Here is a 20055-nt window from a genome sequence, read left to right on the forward strand (position 1 = left end):
CTGTGTATGCATTACAAAATGTTACTAGAAACAGATTGGGACTTCCTTTTATTTTTCTCAGCCAGCAACAAATAAATTGCTAAGATGAAGGCAGCATGAATCTAAGATAATCCCCAAATTTGTTGAGATTTATGGTAAAGGCGAAATCCCCAGTCTAGTACATCAGTGTGCAGCACATGCTTCCAGGTCATATAGCATGTTTCATAACTCCTATCCCCCTTCAACATTTCAGCTAAAGAGGTGGAGGCATGAACCAATTCCTGCGTGCTAGGTGCTCTGTGGTAGCTGCCTCTCTGCAGTGGTACAACCTCTGTCAAACTACTTGTTCAGCGAAGTTATGAGCAAGCACACACTTGTTAATTTGTTACCACGTCCCTGTCCATACTTATCCTGCTATAAATGTGGTGAAATTATCACTGAAAGAGATGAAAAAATCTCTCTCTCTCGTATACCATGTGATGAGTCTGCATAAGACAAGTTACCACAGCACCTGCTGGTCTTAGATTATGTGGGAACATTAATACATGGATATGAATCCAGGATCTAACTAACTGGTGCTTCTTGCATGAGCACGTGACTGGGTGCTGTATTGTTCTGCTTTATAGAAGTGCAGGAAACTGCCTATGTTTAGCACACAGCGCAGTTCATACAAAGCCCTGGCCATGATGTGAGATATACTACTTAGCTTTCTGTGCAGTCGCTTTTCTGCACGGGGAAGGTCATCCAAGTAAGTTTTTTTTGGTTTTCAGAGCCAATGAGTGTACATATTTCTCAGGGACAAAGCAGGGTACAACTTTTTCTAGAAATCAGTCTGGTTTTATGTAGTCATCTGAAAGTGATTGTAAAGCCTTCTTTCAGAAAGTCAGCATGAAATCTTTGACATTTGTATGCAAGTCTGCCATTGAGGAATAACTGACAAAATGCCTGAGACAGACGTACTGACGATGTGATTTGGATAAAACAGCTCATGTAGTCAGGGTCTCTAGTTGTCGTGATTATAAACATAATGTGATTCGCAAGAGTTTTGTTTCTTATTTGGACGGGAAGGCTTTCAGGAAAATACTATTAAAATTTTTAATGCCTTAGGTTATTTTTTTACAGGAAAACTAGAATAAAATTGCTTTTATTTCATTTCAGACAATCCTTTGAATAATGAAAGCTCTCGAACTCACTCCTCCGTCATTGCAACAAGCAAAATGTCTGTAAAGACCTCAATCTTTCACAAAGATGCTGCTACACTAGAACCCCCATCTTCTGCTAAAATTACTTTTCAGTGTAAACACACAAGTGCCCTTTCTAACCATGTTTTGAATAATGAAGATTTTGTAGAAGACCTCTCACAACCAAACACAGAAACAAGACCTGAACTTTCAGTCCATTCTCTTACGAAAGAAAGCACTTACTCAGCAAAGTACCCAACTCCATTCAGCAATAGTACCCATGCAGAAAACTCTCACAAAGAGAGTAACAAGAAAGATACTCTCCCAGTTCCTTCATGTGGAAATAATATTTTTGACTATGAAGATGATATTTCATCAGTGAACAGGCCAATACCTAGTAGGAAGTACATTAGCATTAGAAAGGCTGAAAAGGATGTCTCTTTTATGCATGTGGGCCGCCATATTGGTGACAACATGTTGAATAAAAACTTATATAACTTTTCTGATATGAGCCACTCCAAAGGTAAAATGTCCTCTGAAGTAAGTGAAAAATCCAGCAGTGCAAGTATAAATAATTTTTTTCCAGCAACAGCTACAGAAAATTGTGAATTGGTATCTTGTTCAGGAGGCAGTCGAACTGTGGTACATTCACTTGAAAATAACACTGATGAAGGTGGCCTTAATAAGCTTAAAATTAGATATGAAGAATTTCAGGAGCACAAGGCAGAAAAGCCAAGCCTCAGTCAACAAGCAGCACATTATATGTTCTTTCCTAGTGTTGTTCTTTCTAATTGTCTCAGTCGACCACAAAAGTTAGCTCCCGTGACATATAAATTACACCAGGGCAATAAACAGTCCAGATTGAAACTGAATAAAAAGAAGCATAGTTTTATCAATCGTCAGGAGCCTGCAAGTGTAAATGATGTTGCATCAGTGAAGGAAGGCTGCTATACACAAGGTAATGCTTGTAGTCACATTCCTGATAAGGATAGTGCTTTACCTAGTGACTTAGTTCCTCTTGAGGCTTTTGAAAACAAAATGCCTACAAGTACTGCTAATTATGCTGACTGCCAGTTTGCAGATGGATCTCTTGAAACTGAGCAGTCATTTGGACTGTGTGGGAATAAATACACTCTCCGAACGAAACGGAAAGTAAATTATGAGACTGAAGACAGTGAATCGAGCTTTGTCGCACACAACTCAAAAATTAATCTACCTCAACCAATAGAAAGTGTTGAAAGTTTGGATGGGTCTCAAAAGTCTCGGAAGCGTAGAAAACTTTCTAAAAAATTGCCACCTGTTATTATTAAATATATTATCATCAATAGATTTAGAGGGAGAAAAAATATGCTTGTTAAATTGGGGAAAGTAGATTCTAGTGAGGAAAGAGTAGTACTCACAGAGGAAAAGATGAATTTATATAAAAAGCTTGCACCTTTAAAGGACTTTTGGCCAAAAGTTCCTGACTCTCCTGCAACCAAATATCCTATTTATCCACTAACACCAAAGAAAAGTCACAAAAGGAAAGCAAAACATAAGTCAACCAAGAAAAAGGCTGGAAAACCACAAAAAACAGGTAGTACAAATATTAAAAGAACTTTATCTTTCAGAAAAAGGACTCATACAATTCTTTCTCCTCCTTCGCCCTCCTACAGTGCTGAAGCTGAAGACTGTGACTATAACTATAGTGATGTTATGTCTAAGTTAGGTTTTCTTTCTGAGAGAAGCACAAGCCCAGTAAACACATCTCCACCTCGCTGCTGGTCTCCCACTGATCCAAAAGCAGAAGAAATTTTGGCCAACCTGGACAGAGAAGCTTTATTTAGTAGGGGGCCCAATATCTACAACAGCAAGACTGTTAATAGTAGTGTAGGAAAAACCAGTCGAGCAAAAACTCAGGTTAAGAAATGTAAAAAGAAATTTGCTAGCCCCACTGTATCTACCAAGAAAAAGAAAAAGATTAATCAGGCTGATAAAATACCAGATGATGGACAGAAGAAACCTAGAACAAAACAAAAAATGGCTGAAAAACCGTCCTCTAGAAAACGCGTTGTGTTTAAAGATGAAAAAGGAAATGGTCGCTCTACTGCAGAAGTCAAGTTTGTGCTGAAACATCAAGATCCTCATGAGATTTCTTACAACTCTGTCTGCTCTCAGCCACTTCACAACCTCAAAGACAGTCCTCTTCCTGGGTATTCAGCTGGATATCTGCTGTCAGCACAACTCCCTTCAGCTGATGCACAAGGTAGTTCATCGGGCTGCTTTCAGTCACTGATGGAAATTGATAAGCCTGTAGATGCACAGTGCTTGCCTGCTCCACGGGAAGACCCTCATTCATCTTTCACATCTACTCCCGTGGCATCTGGAAGGGAAGTACCAAAAATGAGCTCTCAAAGGTCCAGGACTCAGAGTGCTATATTTAGAATGAAGGATTCTGCTCTTATTCAAAACATATTTGATCCATCTAATCACTCAAGTCACATAACACAGAATACTCACATCTCAAAAGATAAGACTTCTCCAAAAGCAGAAGAGATAAAAAATTTGCAAATCAGATATTTGCCGCCAGCTGGGAAATTAAATGAAACTCATGATCCTCTGGACGCAGCAAAGATGGATCAATTACATACCACTAACTGTTTGCATTGTAAAGACAATACTCAACAGCAGATTTTTTGTTTACCAGAGGCATCCAAGCATTCTGATCCTTGTTCTTCTATTCTTAAGCCATCTGAGGAAAACCCTGGGGCACTTCAATTGCCTAAAAACTGTTTTGTAGCATCATTGAAGAGTCCAGTGAAACAGATAAATTGTGATCAAAACCAGAGAGGATTTATTTTGGATATGTCACATTTTAAACCAGAAACCACAAAACAAAGGCCTCTGTCAGAAACAACTGTGCAACCAAAACCCATCTCCCAGTATAAAAATAGGAATATAGTGGCACCATCAGCATTTGGTGAAGGACAGTCTGGTCTGGCTGTTTTGAAAGAGTTGCTCCAGAAGAGACAGCAGAAAGCTCAGAATGCCAGTATTGCACAGGAGCAATTGCCAGACAAACCACAGCTGAACAAAGGCATACCATGCCCTCTTGAACAAAATAAAGCCATCAAAAGGTCAAGGTCAGTCACATCATCAAGAAAATCTCGTGCTCCAAGGAGCACAAAACCTAAAGAAAAAACAGCAAAACTTCCAAAAATGGAGTCTTCAAGCCAGCCGATTGCTAGCCGCATTGATCATTCTGTATCTGATGACAGCCCCATTTTTTTTTCAGACCCTGGTTTTGAAAGCTGTTACTCACTTGAAGACAGCTTATCTCCAGACCACAATTACAACTTTGATATTAATACTATAGGGCAAAGTGGATTTTGCAGTTTTTATTCTGCAAGCCAGTTTGTCCCAGCAGATCAAAATTTGCCCCAGAAATTCTTGAGTGATGCAGTTCAGGATCTTGGTTCTGGACAAACAACAGAAAGTGACTTTCTGTGTCATAATGACCAAAAATCTGAAGAAGAGAAACATTCTTCAAGCACAAATAAATGGATACGGTCTGGTTCCCTGAGCCCTGAGCTTTTTGAGAAGACCTCACTAGATAATAGTGAGAACCACTGCCATAGTCAATGGAGGAAAACCATTCATTCTTCAACTTCTAGATCTAGTTTTATTGATACCTCTTGTACCCAAGAGACTGAAGTCTGTTTAAATGAAAAATTCAAATTGAATAGAAATACACTAAATAAAGAGAGATTTCTTAATCTTTCTCAGCCAACCTGCTCAGACTGGATTCAAAGCCACATTAGAAAAGAAACCACTTTTGAACCCTGTCAACCACTTGATTCAGTTAATACCTCTTTTACATCCTTACTGTCATCACCTGATGGTGAACTTATAGATGCAACTTCTGAGGATTTAGAATTACATGTTTCAAGAAATAATGAAGTACTAACTCCAACTCCGGATAGTTCACCAAGATCAACCAGTTCTCCCTCACAATCAAAGAATGGAAGCTTTACACCTCGTACTGCTCACATTCTTAAGCCTCTCATGTCCCCGCCCAGTCGTGAAGAAATCATGGCAACTTTGCTGGATCATGATCTCGCAGAAACGGTTTATCAGGAGCCATTTTGCAGCAATCCTTCAGATGCTCCAGAAAAGCCAAGGTACTGTGTTAAATGCATTTCTGTCTACATGTGATTGTGATTATATTAATTTATTTCTGTAAACAATTTTATACTGTTACGCAGCAGAGATACATGAAAGATCCCATCTGATATACATTCATTTGAAGTTGAACATTACTGTGCTTCCAGTCCAAATACCCCTTTTCTTTCATGATACTTTGGGGGGTTTTTTATTGCATATTGTCGTAATAAGTGGGAATGTGCCTTCATGGTACGTAAAATAAAAATACTGCCCATGAGAAGTGCATAGTGTAAAAACTAGTTAGTACTCTGCTTTTCTGTCATGTAGAGGACTGTCTGCAGTTTGGTTTAGAGTAAAGCAGTAATTCAAACTACTTTTCTTCACAGGGAGATTGGAGGGCGGCTTCTCACAGTGGAAACCAGACTTCCAAATGACCTCCTCGAGTTTGAGGGGGACTTCTCTTTAGAAGGTCTACGACTCTGGAAGACTGCATTTTCAGCAATGACAGAAAGTCCTAGACCAGGATCTCCTCCTCATTATGGTCACTCTACTGTTAATAAAAGAGAAAGTAATAGCCATAAAACTAGTGAAGACAAAAAGATAGTCATAATGCCATGCAAGTGTGCTCCAAGCCAACAGCAAGTTCAGATATGGCTTCATGCCAAAGAAGAATATGAACATTTCAAGAAATTGCCTAAGAGTCATTCTGCTAAGCTGGCAAAGGCAGGTGAGAATTTCAGCTCTGCAGTATTGTCTGAAGAGAAATCTGTAGAAGTAATAAAAGTAGCTAAAGATTTGAATTTGTCTAGCCTGGAAGACGAAAGACCTATTGTGCCTACAAAGAATTCTCCTGCCTCTGTGGCAGAAAATACAAAAATGCAAACCAAGGAAACCTGTGATAAGTCTATAAGCACTATAGGAACTTCTGTAAATATTAAAAATGACATGGACTCTAATAAAACTTCATGTGAAAGCAAGACACACACTACTTCAGCTCTAGAACATGATAAGGAAGAGGAGGAGGAAGATTATTATATCAATTACAGTTCACCAGATTCTCCAGTGCTTCCTCCTTGGCAGCAGGTGGCATCTCCAGATCCTAAACACTCCAGTTTAGAAGACACAGAGTGGAAAAATCAGGATATTGTTTTGTCTTCTGTGGAAGGAACTTATGTTGAAAGTGCACAAAATTCTCCATGCAACCAAGAGGACATTAGGACATCCGTTGACACATCCCCATTTTCAGTTCATGAAGATCCTGGAAATTCTGAATCCATATGTCTACACAGTACACCCATTGTGCACAGAAAAAGCCAAGATGGAATACCTGAAGTTCTTGGTTTTACTCCTTTGTCTGCAGGTAAATCCATTAAGTGATTCTAATAATAACACACACACACACATCTCCCTAAATCTGAATGTATTTCTCTTGCCATAATAAGAAAGAAACTATGTCTGTGCAAAAATATATTTAAAACTAGTTTTTGAAAGAAGTTCTCTGCATTATTGTCCAAGTCACTATTGAATTACTGAAAACATTTAGAAGCAGAACATCCATTTGCTTCCTAATAGTGTCTAGTATCTGAACTCTGAAGTGCTGGTTAAAAGCTTAATTTAAATTGCTTATTTGGGGGATTTTTAAATCTTTTTGACTATATTGCTTGTATTTTTCCAAAAATAATCTCAATGTAGTGTGTGAATATCATTGCAATGTTCAAGATGATAATGATGTGAGGCTTTGTAACTTATTTATGTTCCTAAATGTCCATAAATACCAAATTGTAGTAGTTGTGCTTTGGATTTGACAAAGGATAAAGCTGTGTTTGCTTATATATGTAATACTTGTTTGTAAAGTTAATGAAATGCCTCTGTTATTTCTTGCATATTGTTTAATGCCTAGACAGTACTATCAAGGCTAACTAGTCTTTCACTGATATGTTTACAGAACCAAAAGCTCAGAAACTGAGCCACAAGAGGGGAAGTAATACTGATGGTCTTCGAAGAGTACTTCTAACCACACAAATGAAGGTAAATTAACATTTTCTGTACAGATCTATTTTTATTATGGAGCATATACACATTTCCATTCTTTGTTCTTTTTATCTTTTGCTGTTCAGATCTTGCAAATACATTTAAAATGGTAGGCTACAATTGTTGTAGAATCAGAGCACACTCAAAGTTAGGAAGAAATTTATGAGTTTAATTTGGGGGAAGTGGGTGTAAGTTGGAGATAGAGGCTATTCTTCTAAGGTAGTGAAATACTAATGAAACACTGAAGAGACACCACATAAAGATGTTTTGCTCTTTGAGTTACAACATCCTTTTTAAGTTCTAGTGTGATTTCCCTTTTTTATACATGTATACCCAGACCTGTGTATGTGTCTCTATGTGTATTAGTTTTCAGACAATGTTTTAAGCATTTTCTGAAAACAAGGAGAGCAGTTGGTGGTGTGCCAACAGAGGAGAAAGAAGTTGGACTTGTTTTACTTAAACGAGAGTGTTTCTGCTCTCTGTGTTGGAACAGAGTGGCAGGCTAGGTGTATTACTGAAGTGACCCAGTAGGTTTTTCTTCTCCATACACTGGTGTTCACCTGTGTCAAGGAGGTACTTAATGTACCTTTAATTCAGTGCCTTAAAAAGCGATGACTGAAACAGGTTTTTGACAAATCATTGCTCAAGAGAGAATAGAGAATTGCTAGTTTCCATATTCTCAGATTTCCAAGAAAGCCAGTATATGTGATACTGGGTGGGGTGGGGGTTTGGTAGGGTTCTAAGTTTTTTTTGGTTGTTTGGGAGGTTTTTTAAATATTTAAAACTGCCTCTTGCTTTGCTATGAATCAAAATTATTCCTAAAAGGCAAAAATATACCACTGTTGCTTGCTTGTTGAAAAATTAAATGAGATAGTAAAAGGTTGGAGACTTTTTAGTAATTTGCAGTGTAGCATTTGCATTTTCATTGATAAATTTGTATTTAATATTGCATATTGTTCAAGTATTGTAATACTTCACATATAAGTTTAGCAACCTGTGTTTTCTCACTATCCTGTTCTTTTTTCTTGCTCTGCCTGATTAGAATCAATTTGCTGCCCTCGGTGCTCCAAAGAAAGAGACTTCCCAGATTGAAGGACCATCTTTAAATAATACTTATGGTTTTAAAGTCAGTGTGGAAAACCTGCAGGAAGCAAAATCTTTACATGAGGTAACTTAACTGTTACATGTCAGTTTATAAAATTATAATTTATCAGGCCAATTTTATACTAGCAGAAACAAAAAATATTTTTCTCCTGGGTCCCTAAGTGACTTAAAAATTAATCAGTGTGTGATGTTTGCAGCTTATAAGTGGTTGATCTACCAGTTTTAGCTTGACATCCAATGCCTCTAACAGTATGGAACTAGATTTTGCAGTATTTTGGTTGAGAAGATGGTAAACCTCCCTTTAAAAATAAAAATAAGGGGAATATCAGAAGGAAGAAATAGTAAGTTTTGCATGAAAACATTACTTGCAAAATTAGTTGACCATAATTTTCATGGATTGTTTCCTTAAGAAATAAGGCATCTGGCAGCAATCAGTAAGGCCCTCCTGGTATTTCTACTTGTTAACCTTCTGAACCTGTTGGGCAGTTTCTACTATATTTAACAAAAGGGTGCCTATCTCAAAGGTCTCTATATATTTAATGTAGATGAGTGTTTGGTGTGGAGAGAGGAATCAAAGTGCTGGAGAAAGGGAAGGAATGTAAACACAGTACTGCCCTGTTTGGCTGCTGACTGGTCAAGCAGTCTGTGTATATGTGCTCCTAGACAGTCTTCACACCTGGAATTAGCTATTGGCCAGTTTATAGAGGAGATAGGGAAATAGCACTGAGTAAAGGACATAGGAGAAACCACAAGAAACCAGTGATCTTGGGCCGAAATGGAGATGGAGCTTTGATAGTAAAATTTCACTCAGTGATGTTTGTAGTGATTTAGCATGCAAATCTAGAGGAAATCAGGCTGCCACTAGGGCATCTGACATACACAGAAATACTTCTAATTTTTCCCTCATAATCTGTCCACATTAATCCACATTATGAGCAATATTATGCAAGACAACAGAGTAGCAACATAGTGTTGAAACAGTATTAAATAATACTGTCTTTACTGCAGAGTCAAAACTTGACAGTATATAGAGATTAGGATTTTCTTAATGTAAACCATTCTGCAAAAATTTCTGGCAATATGATGTGGAAGTTCATTAATGCAACTGAAGGCAAAGTTAGGTATTCTCCCTACCTTCCTGTAAGACTTAGTCTTCATGCTTGTCTTGGGTGAGGGAAGGAAGGGAGAAGAAAGACCAAGAGTGATTCTTTGTTCTTGATCACTTCAGAAATGTGACTCAGCTCAATATACAAAGCTGTTAGAAAACACTGCAGGAATTTACAATTGTTGAAGTTGAGCATTATTTGTTTTTTGTCTTATTTTCTGCTTTTGGCAGAAGAATACAGTACTCAGAAACACATATTGAATTTCCATAACTGAGTACAAAACCATTTAATGATTAACCTTAGCTTTTCATGAGATGGTGCTATTTGCAAAAAAGTGAGATCCAAAGATGCGCGTTTAATCACTGCTGTTAATTTTCAGGTGGAACTTCGTAGTTACAATGTAATGCCACTATATAAATGTCTGCACTGTCCTCATTTGCACTGATAGTCTTCTCTTAATGTTTTGGTTGTTTGTTTTTTATTTTTTTTTAAGAAATCTGCAGAACAAACTAACATATGTCTTTATTTGTTGCTAGGTCCAACACCTTACCCTCATCAGTATGGAGTTACATGCTCGAACAAGACGAGATTTGGAACCAGACCCAGAGTTTGATCCGATCTGTGCTTTATTCTATTGCATCTCGTCAGACTCAGCACTGCCAAATACTGATAAAAAAGAAATCACTGGTGCTATAGTGATTGATAGAGGCAGGACACTCTCAAGCCAAGGTTCCTATTTTTTTTTCTTTATATATTTTACAAAAATGCTATTTCATAGTAACAAACAGTAGCAAGCAAAATGTAATAGAGTATGTATATTACCATGTATCTCATTTAATTTTGTCTTGTTGAATGGCCATATTAAATATGGAGTTTTCCTGCTTATATCTTCCAAAGAACTATTGCATGGGCTGTAAACCACAAATAACATTTGCGTGTGCAAAATATCCACGTTTGCCTACCTGTGGACAAGCTCCTGCAGTGTTCTAAAAGTGTAAAGAGGAAAACCCGCCTTTAGTTTCCTACTCAAGTTGCTGGATAGCTGCAAGTAGAAAATGTTAAAAGCAAGACAGTATGTTTTATATTTTATCTAAGGGTTATTTTTGTGGTTTTATCTGATCCTTTTAGGATCTAAACAGGGGCCCTTATTCTATTGTACCTTTTTGGCTTTGTTTAGACCAGTGATACTCAACCTGTGGCTCTAGAGCCGGATGTGGCTCTTCATGGCCCTACAGGCGGCTCTCGCAATGTAGGCATCTGATCGGCGCTCCACTCTATCAGGCAGCGCGGGGAGCACTGAGCAAATGGACCAGCAGTGTGGGAGTCGCTGAAGTTCCCCCTCCCATAGGGGGAAAGAAAAGGAGCTGCTGGGATCCCCCCACAGGTAAGAGTAGAGATCACCTCCCACCCAGCAGCTGTGGGGCAGAATGGGGAAAAACTTGCCCTTTTGCCCCTTCCACCCCTCCACCCCACTCCTTCCTAGCGGCCAGAAGGGATTGAAGACAGAATGCTGCTGGGAGAGAGGATGCTGATGTGTCATGTCGTGATGTATCAATGTGTGGTGGCATTAAAGCAGCATTATCACACATTGAAGTGTCATGATGGAAAAAAAAAACATCACACTGTTGATACTTGATTTCATGGTGCTCTACAACTCCATTTTATTAAGAAGTGGCTCTCCAGCTGTTAAAGGTTGAGTACCACTGGTTTAGGCTAGTAAAAAAAACCCAAAACAACCCAACAAAAAAAAAACCTCAAACCAAAAAACATCCCCAAAGTAGTCCTCTTTCTTTCAGGGTTTCTTTGGCATTGTGAATGTGTATCAAACCACAAAATACTGTCTAAAGTTTTAAGTGTGGACAAAAACCTACCAAAAAAAAAATTTAGCAATAAGGCAACAGCTTCTTCTTTTACCAGTTTATTTTTTAAAATATTGTAGATATTATATCATGTTAAGCTAAGTTCTTATTATTCTTAGTGAATTTTATTCTGGTATTATATGCTTGTTACTATCTTTAAAAAACTTATTTCCATTACTTTACTAAGTGAGATTTTTCCACAGTATAGCCACTATGGCTCCCTAGGTGTGTGCCACTGATAATTTATCAAGAAAAAGCTTTCTGTAAAAGGTCCAATGGTACTTAGAAAAAACAAAAGTTCTGATCTGGTTTTATTAGTGAAATAAAATTATGTGTTTAAATGTTATTGTGACATTTGTTGCTTTAATTGGTGTGTGCTGTCAATACTTTCTCGGTTAGAACTTTTTGAGTTCCCTGTGGAGTGACTTGACATTAAGAGACAATTTTTTTCCCCTTTTGTGTTATTATTGCTTTGTAAGTCACAGTACTCGTTTTAACATATATTTTTGGAAGCACACTTTTCTTAAGATCTTAAGAATGTGTCAAAGTAGAATGCCTTTTAAAAACTCCAGTTCCTAAAATCTACAACGTCACTGTCTGTTGTATAGAGAAAACAGAGTATGTGTTGTGCATTATTCATTTAAAGAGAGGGATTTTTTCATATGGAAGGCAAATGCTGAGTTCCTGCATGCATTCAAATTTAGATATTACTCAGACATTATCAGTGCGGACACTCTTAATGTGCACTAAGTGAGCAGTTGCTCATGTTTTTCCAATTCTGTCAGTAACTTAGGAGTGTGCTGAAAAAAAGAACTGTACTGTTATATAGCATTTTCATTCTGTAAGGCATTTTGCAAAGCATTACTCTAAGATAGCAATTAAAATTATATTTTGCATAAAAACTGTGTGTGAGCTGTCATATAGGCATTTAATTTCTTATTCAGAGTAATTTTCTAGTAGCTGGACTCCTGTGCATGTAAAATAGTGAAATTTCTCTTGGATTAAGTTTGTTTATATATCTGTGAATCTGTGCAAGATTACAACTATAGCAGAAATCTACAAAGTGAAAAGAAAAAATTACTTCACCCAAGAGGAACAAAATAAGTTAATGGAAATAATTGTGATAATTATTAAAGATAAAAAATAAGTTGTGTTCCGTATTTTTTTCCGTTGTATGTTTTATTCTAAAGCAGTATTGTTGCCTGAAGTAATGAAATTCCTTCTAAATTGTAACAGGTTTTTTTTACTTTTATTTTCTAGGAAGCAGAGACCAAGCCCCCTTGCTCACAAGATCTGGAGTTACAGGACTAGAAGTCAGTTACGCTACTGATGAAAGAACTCTTTTCCAGGAAGTAGTGAATATTGTAAAAAGGTAGCATATCTGTACGTTCTGCTTTTATTTTTCAGGCTTGGAACAGCAGATTTAGTTCCTTCAACCCTTGCCAGTCTTTCAAATACTGATTTTTTTGTTGTTGTTGTTTCCCTCCTTATTTCTAGAGTGGACAAGCATGGTGGTCTTTCGAATAAAAATACTTTTTGCTTTTCCTTTTCTCTGACAGCAAGAACATTCAGATCCTCTTAAGCAGCTGAGTTACAGTCTTGAAATTTACCAGCCATATAAGTAATCTTTTTTAACATCCAACTTTCCTGTTAACCCTAGAATTCATTACACATCTCTCTCTGAAACTCTCAAAATAGTAGATGTTAAGAGTGCTGAGAGCTATAGAAAACCCCTCAGACAGGAAGATTTTTCTAGGAACTCAGAGGCAAGACAGAAAAAGACATGCATAGTACTGAAACTGCTGCAGTGTAAAATATGGGTTCGTTGAAAAATCAGTTTCCTTCATTATTTTTGTCTTCTCTGAATGGAAATCCCCTGCTCCATCAAACTTGGAAAACTGCTGGTTTTCCCCATCTCCACCAAGGCTGAGAAGCCTGTTCGAGAGCCCTCTCGCCTGGTGCGTAGGTGGAACCACAGACGTCTCTCCAGACCCTACTGAGAGGTGCAAAGCTGTGAAATCTCAAGGAAAATAAACAGATTTAAACTCTGAGTCACCCTGCTGGATCAGAGGCACAAGAAAAAAAAACAAAACCTAGGCAGAGTACATGTGCAATTCTTTCTCTCTCCAACCAGAAAACCTCTGATGAGAAAGACTTTGACCAACCCCATGAAGCCAGAATACAAAAAGAGTTGCTGAATGCAACCAGCACAGGGTGGGTCCTGACAGAGCAGCAGATCCCTGTTCAGAGAAGACAAAATTCAGGTAAGGAATATAATATTATTTTTCTCTTTCTTGGAAATCTAGTGCTCCATCAAACTTAGGAAAATTACTCAGAATGAGAAATTGCCAATAAATGAAGAATTCTCCACCAGTTGTGTGGAAGTTTAAAAAGTGACAGGACAGAAAGAATATGGTAGAGAGAACTCAGCAATTTAAAAAATGTTATCACTGAAGAACAGAAGTTTTCTAGATCTGTACATACTGAAGGCATTACAGAATTTAAAAATCATGCAATTTTGATGTATTTCAAGATGGAATGTACTGGGTTGCTGACTGAGAAATTTCTGCTTATGAGATCTTCTCTAGCATGTGCTAGCATATCTTTTTGATGCAGCAACTTCATCCACAAAGATTGAGTTAGGTGACTTGTGTTCTTGGAATAGAAAAGGTTTGATCTATTAATGGAGAGGCAGACTACTGTCATCATCTTAGTCTATGTCCTTCCCAACTCTAAAATAACACCTCAGCTCTCAGACTTCTGATGGACTCTCAAAAAAGATGGTTTTTGAAATTTGGACCACATCTACAGTTTGCTGCTCTTATTCCTCCTTTATTTTCTGTAGCCTGGGGGAAAAAAAAAAAAAAAAAAAAAAAAAAAAAAAAAAAAAAAATATCAGAAGAGAACTTTTGTTGGAGTGTTTTGTATTTCTTAAGCACAAAACAAATGTCTAGGCGCAGAGTAGCTTTAACTGAAGGAGGAAGTATGGTAAAAACTATGTAATTAAGAAGTAGTGGACTGCAATAACTTCCTCAATGAGAAATGAATAGGCAAGCACCTTTAATAAAAATAATTATTATTTTTAAATAATCTTCTGTTGATCTTTTTAGTGTTATTTTTTTCCAGCACAAGCTAGTGTTATTTTTTTTGGCTGTTCTGGTAGATGCACTTAATAGTAAGTCTGATAGATTAGAGAAAGAAAAGTATCAGGTCATATTCAAGAAACATTACTGCTTGAATTTCATGGAGCAACACTCAAAATCACCTTAATTTCCAAGCTGAGAATTGTATCAGTATCTAATATTCTGATACATGCTTTAGGCTGGACAATAATAGGCTCTTGTGACTGAGCGGCACACCCAGCATGACTGCTGCTGCTTTTGGTTCATGTTCATGGCCTTCTGTTGGAGGGAAGGGTGGAAGACTGAAATTCCAGGTTCCTGGCATAATGACAGACAGGCTTGTCTATTCACTCTTAATTGTCAATATCAGGAACAGACTTTATCAACTTGTTGGATCACTGAACAGAGAAGATCTCAGCTGCAGGAGGAATTATCTTACACAATCCAGTTCAAGAATTCTTGTTCTTATTTCTAGTCATTCTCTTAGTAGTTGGCCTAATTCTTCCTCTTATTCCATATATGTGAAATTGTGGAACATACTTACTTGTTTCAAGTTCCAGCCTTCAACTTCTTTGTTTAGGCCTTTTGTTTTCTTTGCATCCTATAGTGGTTGATTTTGTAACTTCTTGTCAATACATGTAAACCCTGGAAAAGTCCAGTAAAGAATTCTTGATTACTGTTTCCAGCATACAGATGAAGGAAAGGTTATTCCTGGAAAATTTGTAACTCCTGCAATACTCATAGCTCATCCACGTCTTTGACTAGGTTTTTGTCACTGAAGAGTGTTTTCCAAAGTTTTTGTAGCAGAGCTAAAGTTATTTTGTGTTCACTGAAGATGAGTATTGCTCTAGAAAGTTCTCTCTAGTTGATGAACTGAAGTTGGATTCGGTTAATGCCTTCCCTGTGAGATTGTTTAGGCTGTGCTAGATCTGAATGACCACAGTATGCTTAATACCTTGGCACCTGTGAAATAAATACCAGGTTAAATGTTCTTCTATGGATTAGTAGATGTTGTCTCTGATTAACTGAGAGCCCTTGGCAAACAGAAATAAGTCATCTTGTGTTCTAGTAGACCAGAAGACGTGGTTGTTTCTCTGGAAGTATGATCAGTGATTTCATCTATACTGAAAATTCACGGATTTCTCCAAATATTGAGGAGAATAAGCATCTCTGTTTCTAGGAGATTATTACTGAGAGTGACTAACCTAACTCACAAGTGTGAGTACCAAAGTCTATGCAGGGACAACTTTAATTTTAAAAGGTATTGGAATACTGAGTTTGACGACTGAGAGTCAGAAAACAGACAGAAGAGCCACAAATACGAGTTTGGAGGAGGGAGGAGAGAACAAACAGCACAGATCTGTAAAAAAGAAAAGCATAATTAGGTTGGATTTTGGTGCCCTGACAACTGTCTTAGGCTTTGAGAGAGAGCTGCACCTGCAATAGGTCCAAAATTCCCTTCTTTGGTAAGCTGTCCTCTGGCTGCAAACCAAAAAAAAAAAAAAAAAAAAAAAAAAAAACCAACTTCAGCTCAAAACTGGCATAAAGCAGCTGAAAGTCAACATCATCCTAATCCTGTGCAGCCACTGCAGATGTCCTAGAAGCAGAGAGATCCAAGTTGTAGCCTCTCTGGAATTGTCAGAGAGGATTTTTTTTTTTTCCTTGAAATGGAGCCTGGATGTGTACTGCTGTCCTAAAGCATTCTGTTGTACTGCCTGAAGTGCCTTCTTGAATAGATCCTCTGTTGACTGTAAGGTATCAGCTGCACTGAGACAGGAGAAAAGATGGAAGAATCTTCCTGCTTGAGAAAGTAGGAGAACCATCTCTCTGAACCTAAAGGCAGGAGAAAGAGTGAGCACATTTACATACTTCCCTAACACAGAAAATCTGATTGAGGAGAAGGGACGCGAAGGTGGAAGGGGATGCTACAAGAATGTTTGCATGGGGATTTAAAACGTAGGAAAACTAGAGATGTGCAAGCCTGATGGAGCAGTAGATTCCCATGAAAGAGAAATGAAATGTCTGGGCCCTCTCCTTCACTTTTAAGGCAAATTGTCCATTTCTCCTTAAGTTCAGGTGCTACCAGATAGCAGAAAAGGGCTGTTCCTGCAGGTGTGAGAGGAGCAAAATCTGGGGAATTCATGTGGGAATGCAAAGTCTGACACACAGAGGATGTGAAAACAGGGCAGGCTTGGAAAAAAGAGTAGTAGATTCTTTGCTACTTGAGACTTGCCAGAAGCCCACAGCTCCTTGTCTCCATTGAAGTAGTTTTTGATAAAATTACATGAACTGAGTATAATGGAAGATTTTACATAAACATTTTGAGGATAACATTTGTGTATTAATTAACTGTTAACAATTAATACCTAAATATTTTTATAATGTTTTTCTTGTAAGGTATAATGCTAATGGTTTGGTGTTTTTTTTTGTTTGGATACAGTGCATTATATTTCTTCTTCTGTAAATGCTCTAGGAACGTTTTCTTCTTAAAATAGAGATGTGCTAATCTAACCTTCTTTTTCCAGGCCAGTATCATCTTCATCAGTGACATTTTCCTCTAGAAATCTATATTTAATGTCCTGTATCAACTTTATGGATTTTTATTGTCTAAGGCAAACTGGAAAAATGTTTCCAGAGATTTCAGTTGTGTTTGAGTCACCAAGCATTCTGTTGCTATGTACAGTTACTGCTTTTGTCTGTATCATAGGTCTGGCATAATTTCTCCCTCACCCCCCCTTTTCTCTTAATCATAGCTGGAAGAAAAATAGCAGTCAGGAAAAGCAGACACTTAATAGAAGGGAAGGTATAACTGGGAGCTTTACTGTTCATTCACGAAATTGTCAAATGAGAAAGAGGAAGAGATGTCATAGCAGCATATTTAACTTAGCTGGAAAGGAAAATAATCGCATTTCTTCTCTCTGCAGCATGTATGAGTTGAATGTTAATGCTGTTGTGTTTAAATCCTGCCAGCATAAATGCTGCTTTTCATCTTTGCAGAAGGTCTGGCAACAGCATGCAAAGCAGTATCAGGGCCCATCCTTTTAACAAAAGAGCATATGTTGGCAAGCACACCTCTTATTCCTGTCGTGTTACTCCTAGCCAGTAGCTTTCAAATATCAGTATTAAAATTTTCTAGTTTCTTGCAGGTCTAACAGCTGGTCTCATTTCACTTTCTTCTAATAAAATAGCTTGAACTGATGATGAAGACCAGTTTCATAGTATACTGTAAAAGCTGTGAGACAGGAGGATGACACATACAAAACTTGTCCTCTTAGCTCGCAGTCTGTTGTCTTTGTAGCACTGCATGAAAAGGAGAGAGTCACACTTCAGCTAAGCTCACATCAACTAAACTTCGAGTTTGCCTGCTCATTTTCCCATGTGGAATAATCTACTCTTTTAGCTCCAGACATCTCTTCTTCTCTAATAGCAAATAGAATACCACAGGAGATCTCAGCAAGTGTCACACTGCTTCATTGGTACTGCTGGTTCATGAGATTGGGCCAGGAGAGGATATTTCTGCTACATAAATTGGGATGTAGTTCATCAGCAAGCAGTATAGTAGCAAGAACAGCGTCTCTTAGTAGGTGCAAGAAATTTGATAGGTCTCTTTAACCTGGTGAATAAGGTATGCATATGCAGGAGTTCAGGGTTCTAAGTGTTACTTAGTAGAAAGGAGTTCTTCAGTTTAATGTTACTTTTTTTTTTTCCTTCAGGGATAATTCAGAGATATGGTTGTGAATGCATACAGATACATACAGAATACATTTATGTGTAATTTACTGTAGTATCTGAGCAACTCAGTTGCCTGTAGTAGGTTTATTAGTTTTCATGCTTTTAGAAGAATACCACCACTTGGATCTAAGGTTTAAATATGGACCAGCTGACATTAAAGGTCTGTGATTACAGGGAATTTACACCATTTACTAGCTACTCTGCCTTGATTTTCCATTTAGATAGCTTTGTACAAGTCATCTGACTGAAACTTAAACATCTGTACCTCACTGTCAGTATCTAATTAGCAATCCTCATTATCAGAAAAGTTAAAGAGAACAAGATCTTGGTCTGCAAGAGGTGGCTAAAATATAAAAAATGGCTCACCCAAAGAGGGCTTTGGTGTAGAGACCCGTTTAGAAAATGTGATATGCCAAAATCAGCTGAAATTAGACACCCCCCTTAATACAGGGGTGGTGTGTAGTTGGGATGGAAAAGCAAAGTAATGTGCTGTAAAGTGATAGCCTATAACTCAGTAATGTACAATTACAGGTGATCCCTAAATGGCCTGGACAAGCAAGACTGAGTTAAAAACTAGCACACTGTGGTTTTTTAAAATCTTTTCATTAATAAGCTTTCCAATCTACATGTGGATTTACATAAAATTGTGTTAAAATATGCAATACTTAAGTACGGTTTATTTGTATAAAAAAATCATGTATCTGAAAACATAAACTTAAAGGGCTTTTGTGTCTTGTCCTATAAAAACACCATCCCATCTAAAGCATACTAGAGAAACAGTTCTTGAGATTATATTCAGATAGATTACAGAGATCAGTTTGTTCATTAGGTTAAAAGGTAATGGGAAAATTACTTCCAGAACTGATGAAATATATTCAGTTGCAGTAGTAATGTAATAGCCCACTAATTTTTTTTTTTTAAATAGATAGTGAGGAAGGTAATGCCCTGCTTGGGCAAGTTAAAACCCAAAGCAACTATCCTTCATCAGGTGGTGAAGGACAAATTTCACCAACTTGCTGCTTCCAAACAGTTCTTGTTTCTGTTCAGAACAGGCTTATAAGAGAAAGCAAATTTCTGGTATAATGAATATTGTTTTATGTACCACTTAAGCAGTTCTTCACGAGTTAGTTTCTGATTCACACTTGCATCTATCATGGAACCCATCTGCATAATGCCTTGTCCTATGTAAAATCTACAAGTATTTTTCATTTTGAATTATGTGACACCAGTTTTCAAATATGGTAATGAATGATTCCTTCCCTTATTTTAATTAATCAGTACCATTTTGCAATATGCTAGGACCAGGATAGTTTAGTTACAAGAATTAATTTGAAAATACGTTAATTTTATAATGTATATTCTATGCCAGTATAAAACATGGCATAATTCTTTCTTATTTCAAAGCTGAAATGAAGATATTTTGGATCATCATTTTGCAATCATTTTATGTTGTGCAGGGCAGCAAGCAGTCATAACTCTTTTTGACACTGATTCCACTGCTGGAATGAACTGCAGGCTAGCTTGAGTCATTTGTCCATAAATTGTTCCAAGTAGCTTTGGGGTTGTACCATTGGTAGAATAGGTTTCCATATTGAGTAAATTTACTGTTTCCACTCCTGATGATCATTTCTGCCTCCAAAACTAAATAATTATTCTTTTGATAGGAACAGCAGATAGCAAAAATATCCCCCAAATTCAAAGTGCTAGTTCTTTTACTTTCTATAGAATAGTAGAATTCAAAAACTTATTTCAGAATCCCCTCCTGTAGGCAAAAATTGTATCAAAACCATTCCCTCAC

The 20055-nt window shown here is 37.4% G+C and overlaps 1 protein-coding gene across 1 annotated transcript in view; it reads left to right on the top strand.

Annotated features, from left to right (window-relative positions):
- Nucleotides 1–20055, top strand: part of REV3L (REV3 like, DNA directed polymerase zeta catalytic subunit) — a 71618-nt gene that overhangs the window by 26602 nt on the left and 24961 nt on the right. Inside the window, exons 12-17 of the mRNA XM_083857368.1 lie at nucleotides 1138–5320; nucleotides 5690–6663; nucleotides 7249–7331; nucleotides 8377–8502; nucleotides 10081–10273; nucleotides 12664–12775. Coding sequence (XP_083713494.1) covers nucleotides 1138–5320; nucleotides 5690–6663; nucleotides 7249–7331; nucleotides 8377–8502; nucleotides 10081–10273; nucleotides 12664–12775 — 5671 coding nt within the window. The remainder of the gene's footprint in view (nucleotides 1–1137; nucleotides 5321–5689; nucleotides 6664–7248; nucleotides 7332–8376; nucleotides 8503–10080; nucleotides 10274–12663; nucleotides 12776–20055) is intronic.

The sequence above is a fragment of the Zosterops lateralis genome, assembly GCF_965231275.1.
Source record: "Zosterops lateralis genome assembly, chromosome: 3".
Taxonomy (NCBI): Eukaryota; Metazoa; Chordata; class Aves; order Passeriformes; family Zosteropidae; genus Zosterops; species Zosterops lateralis.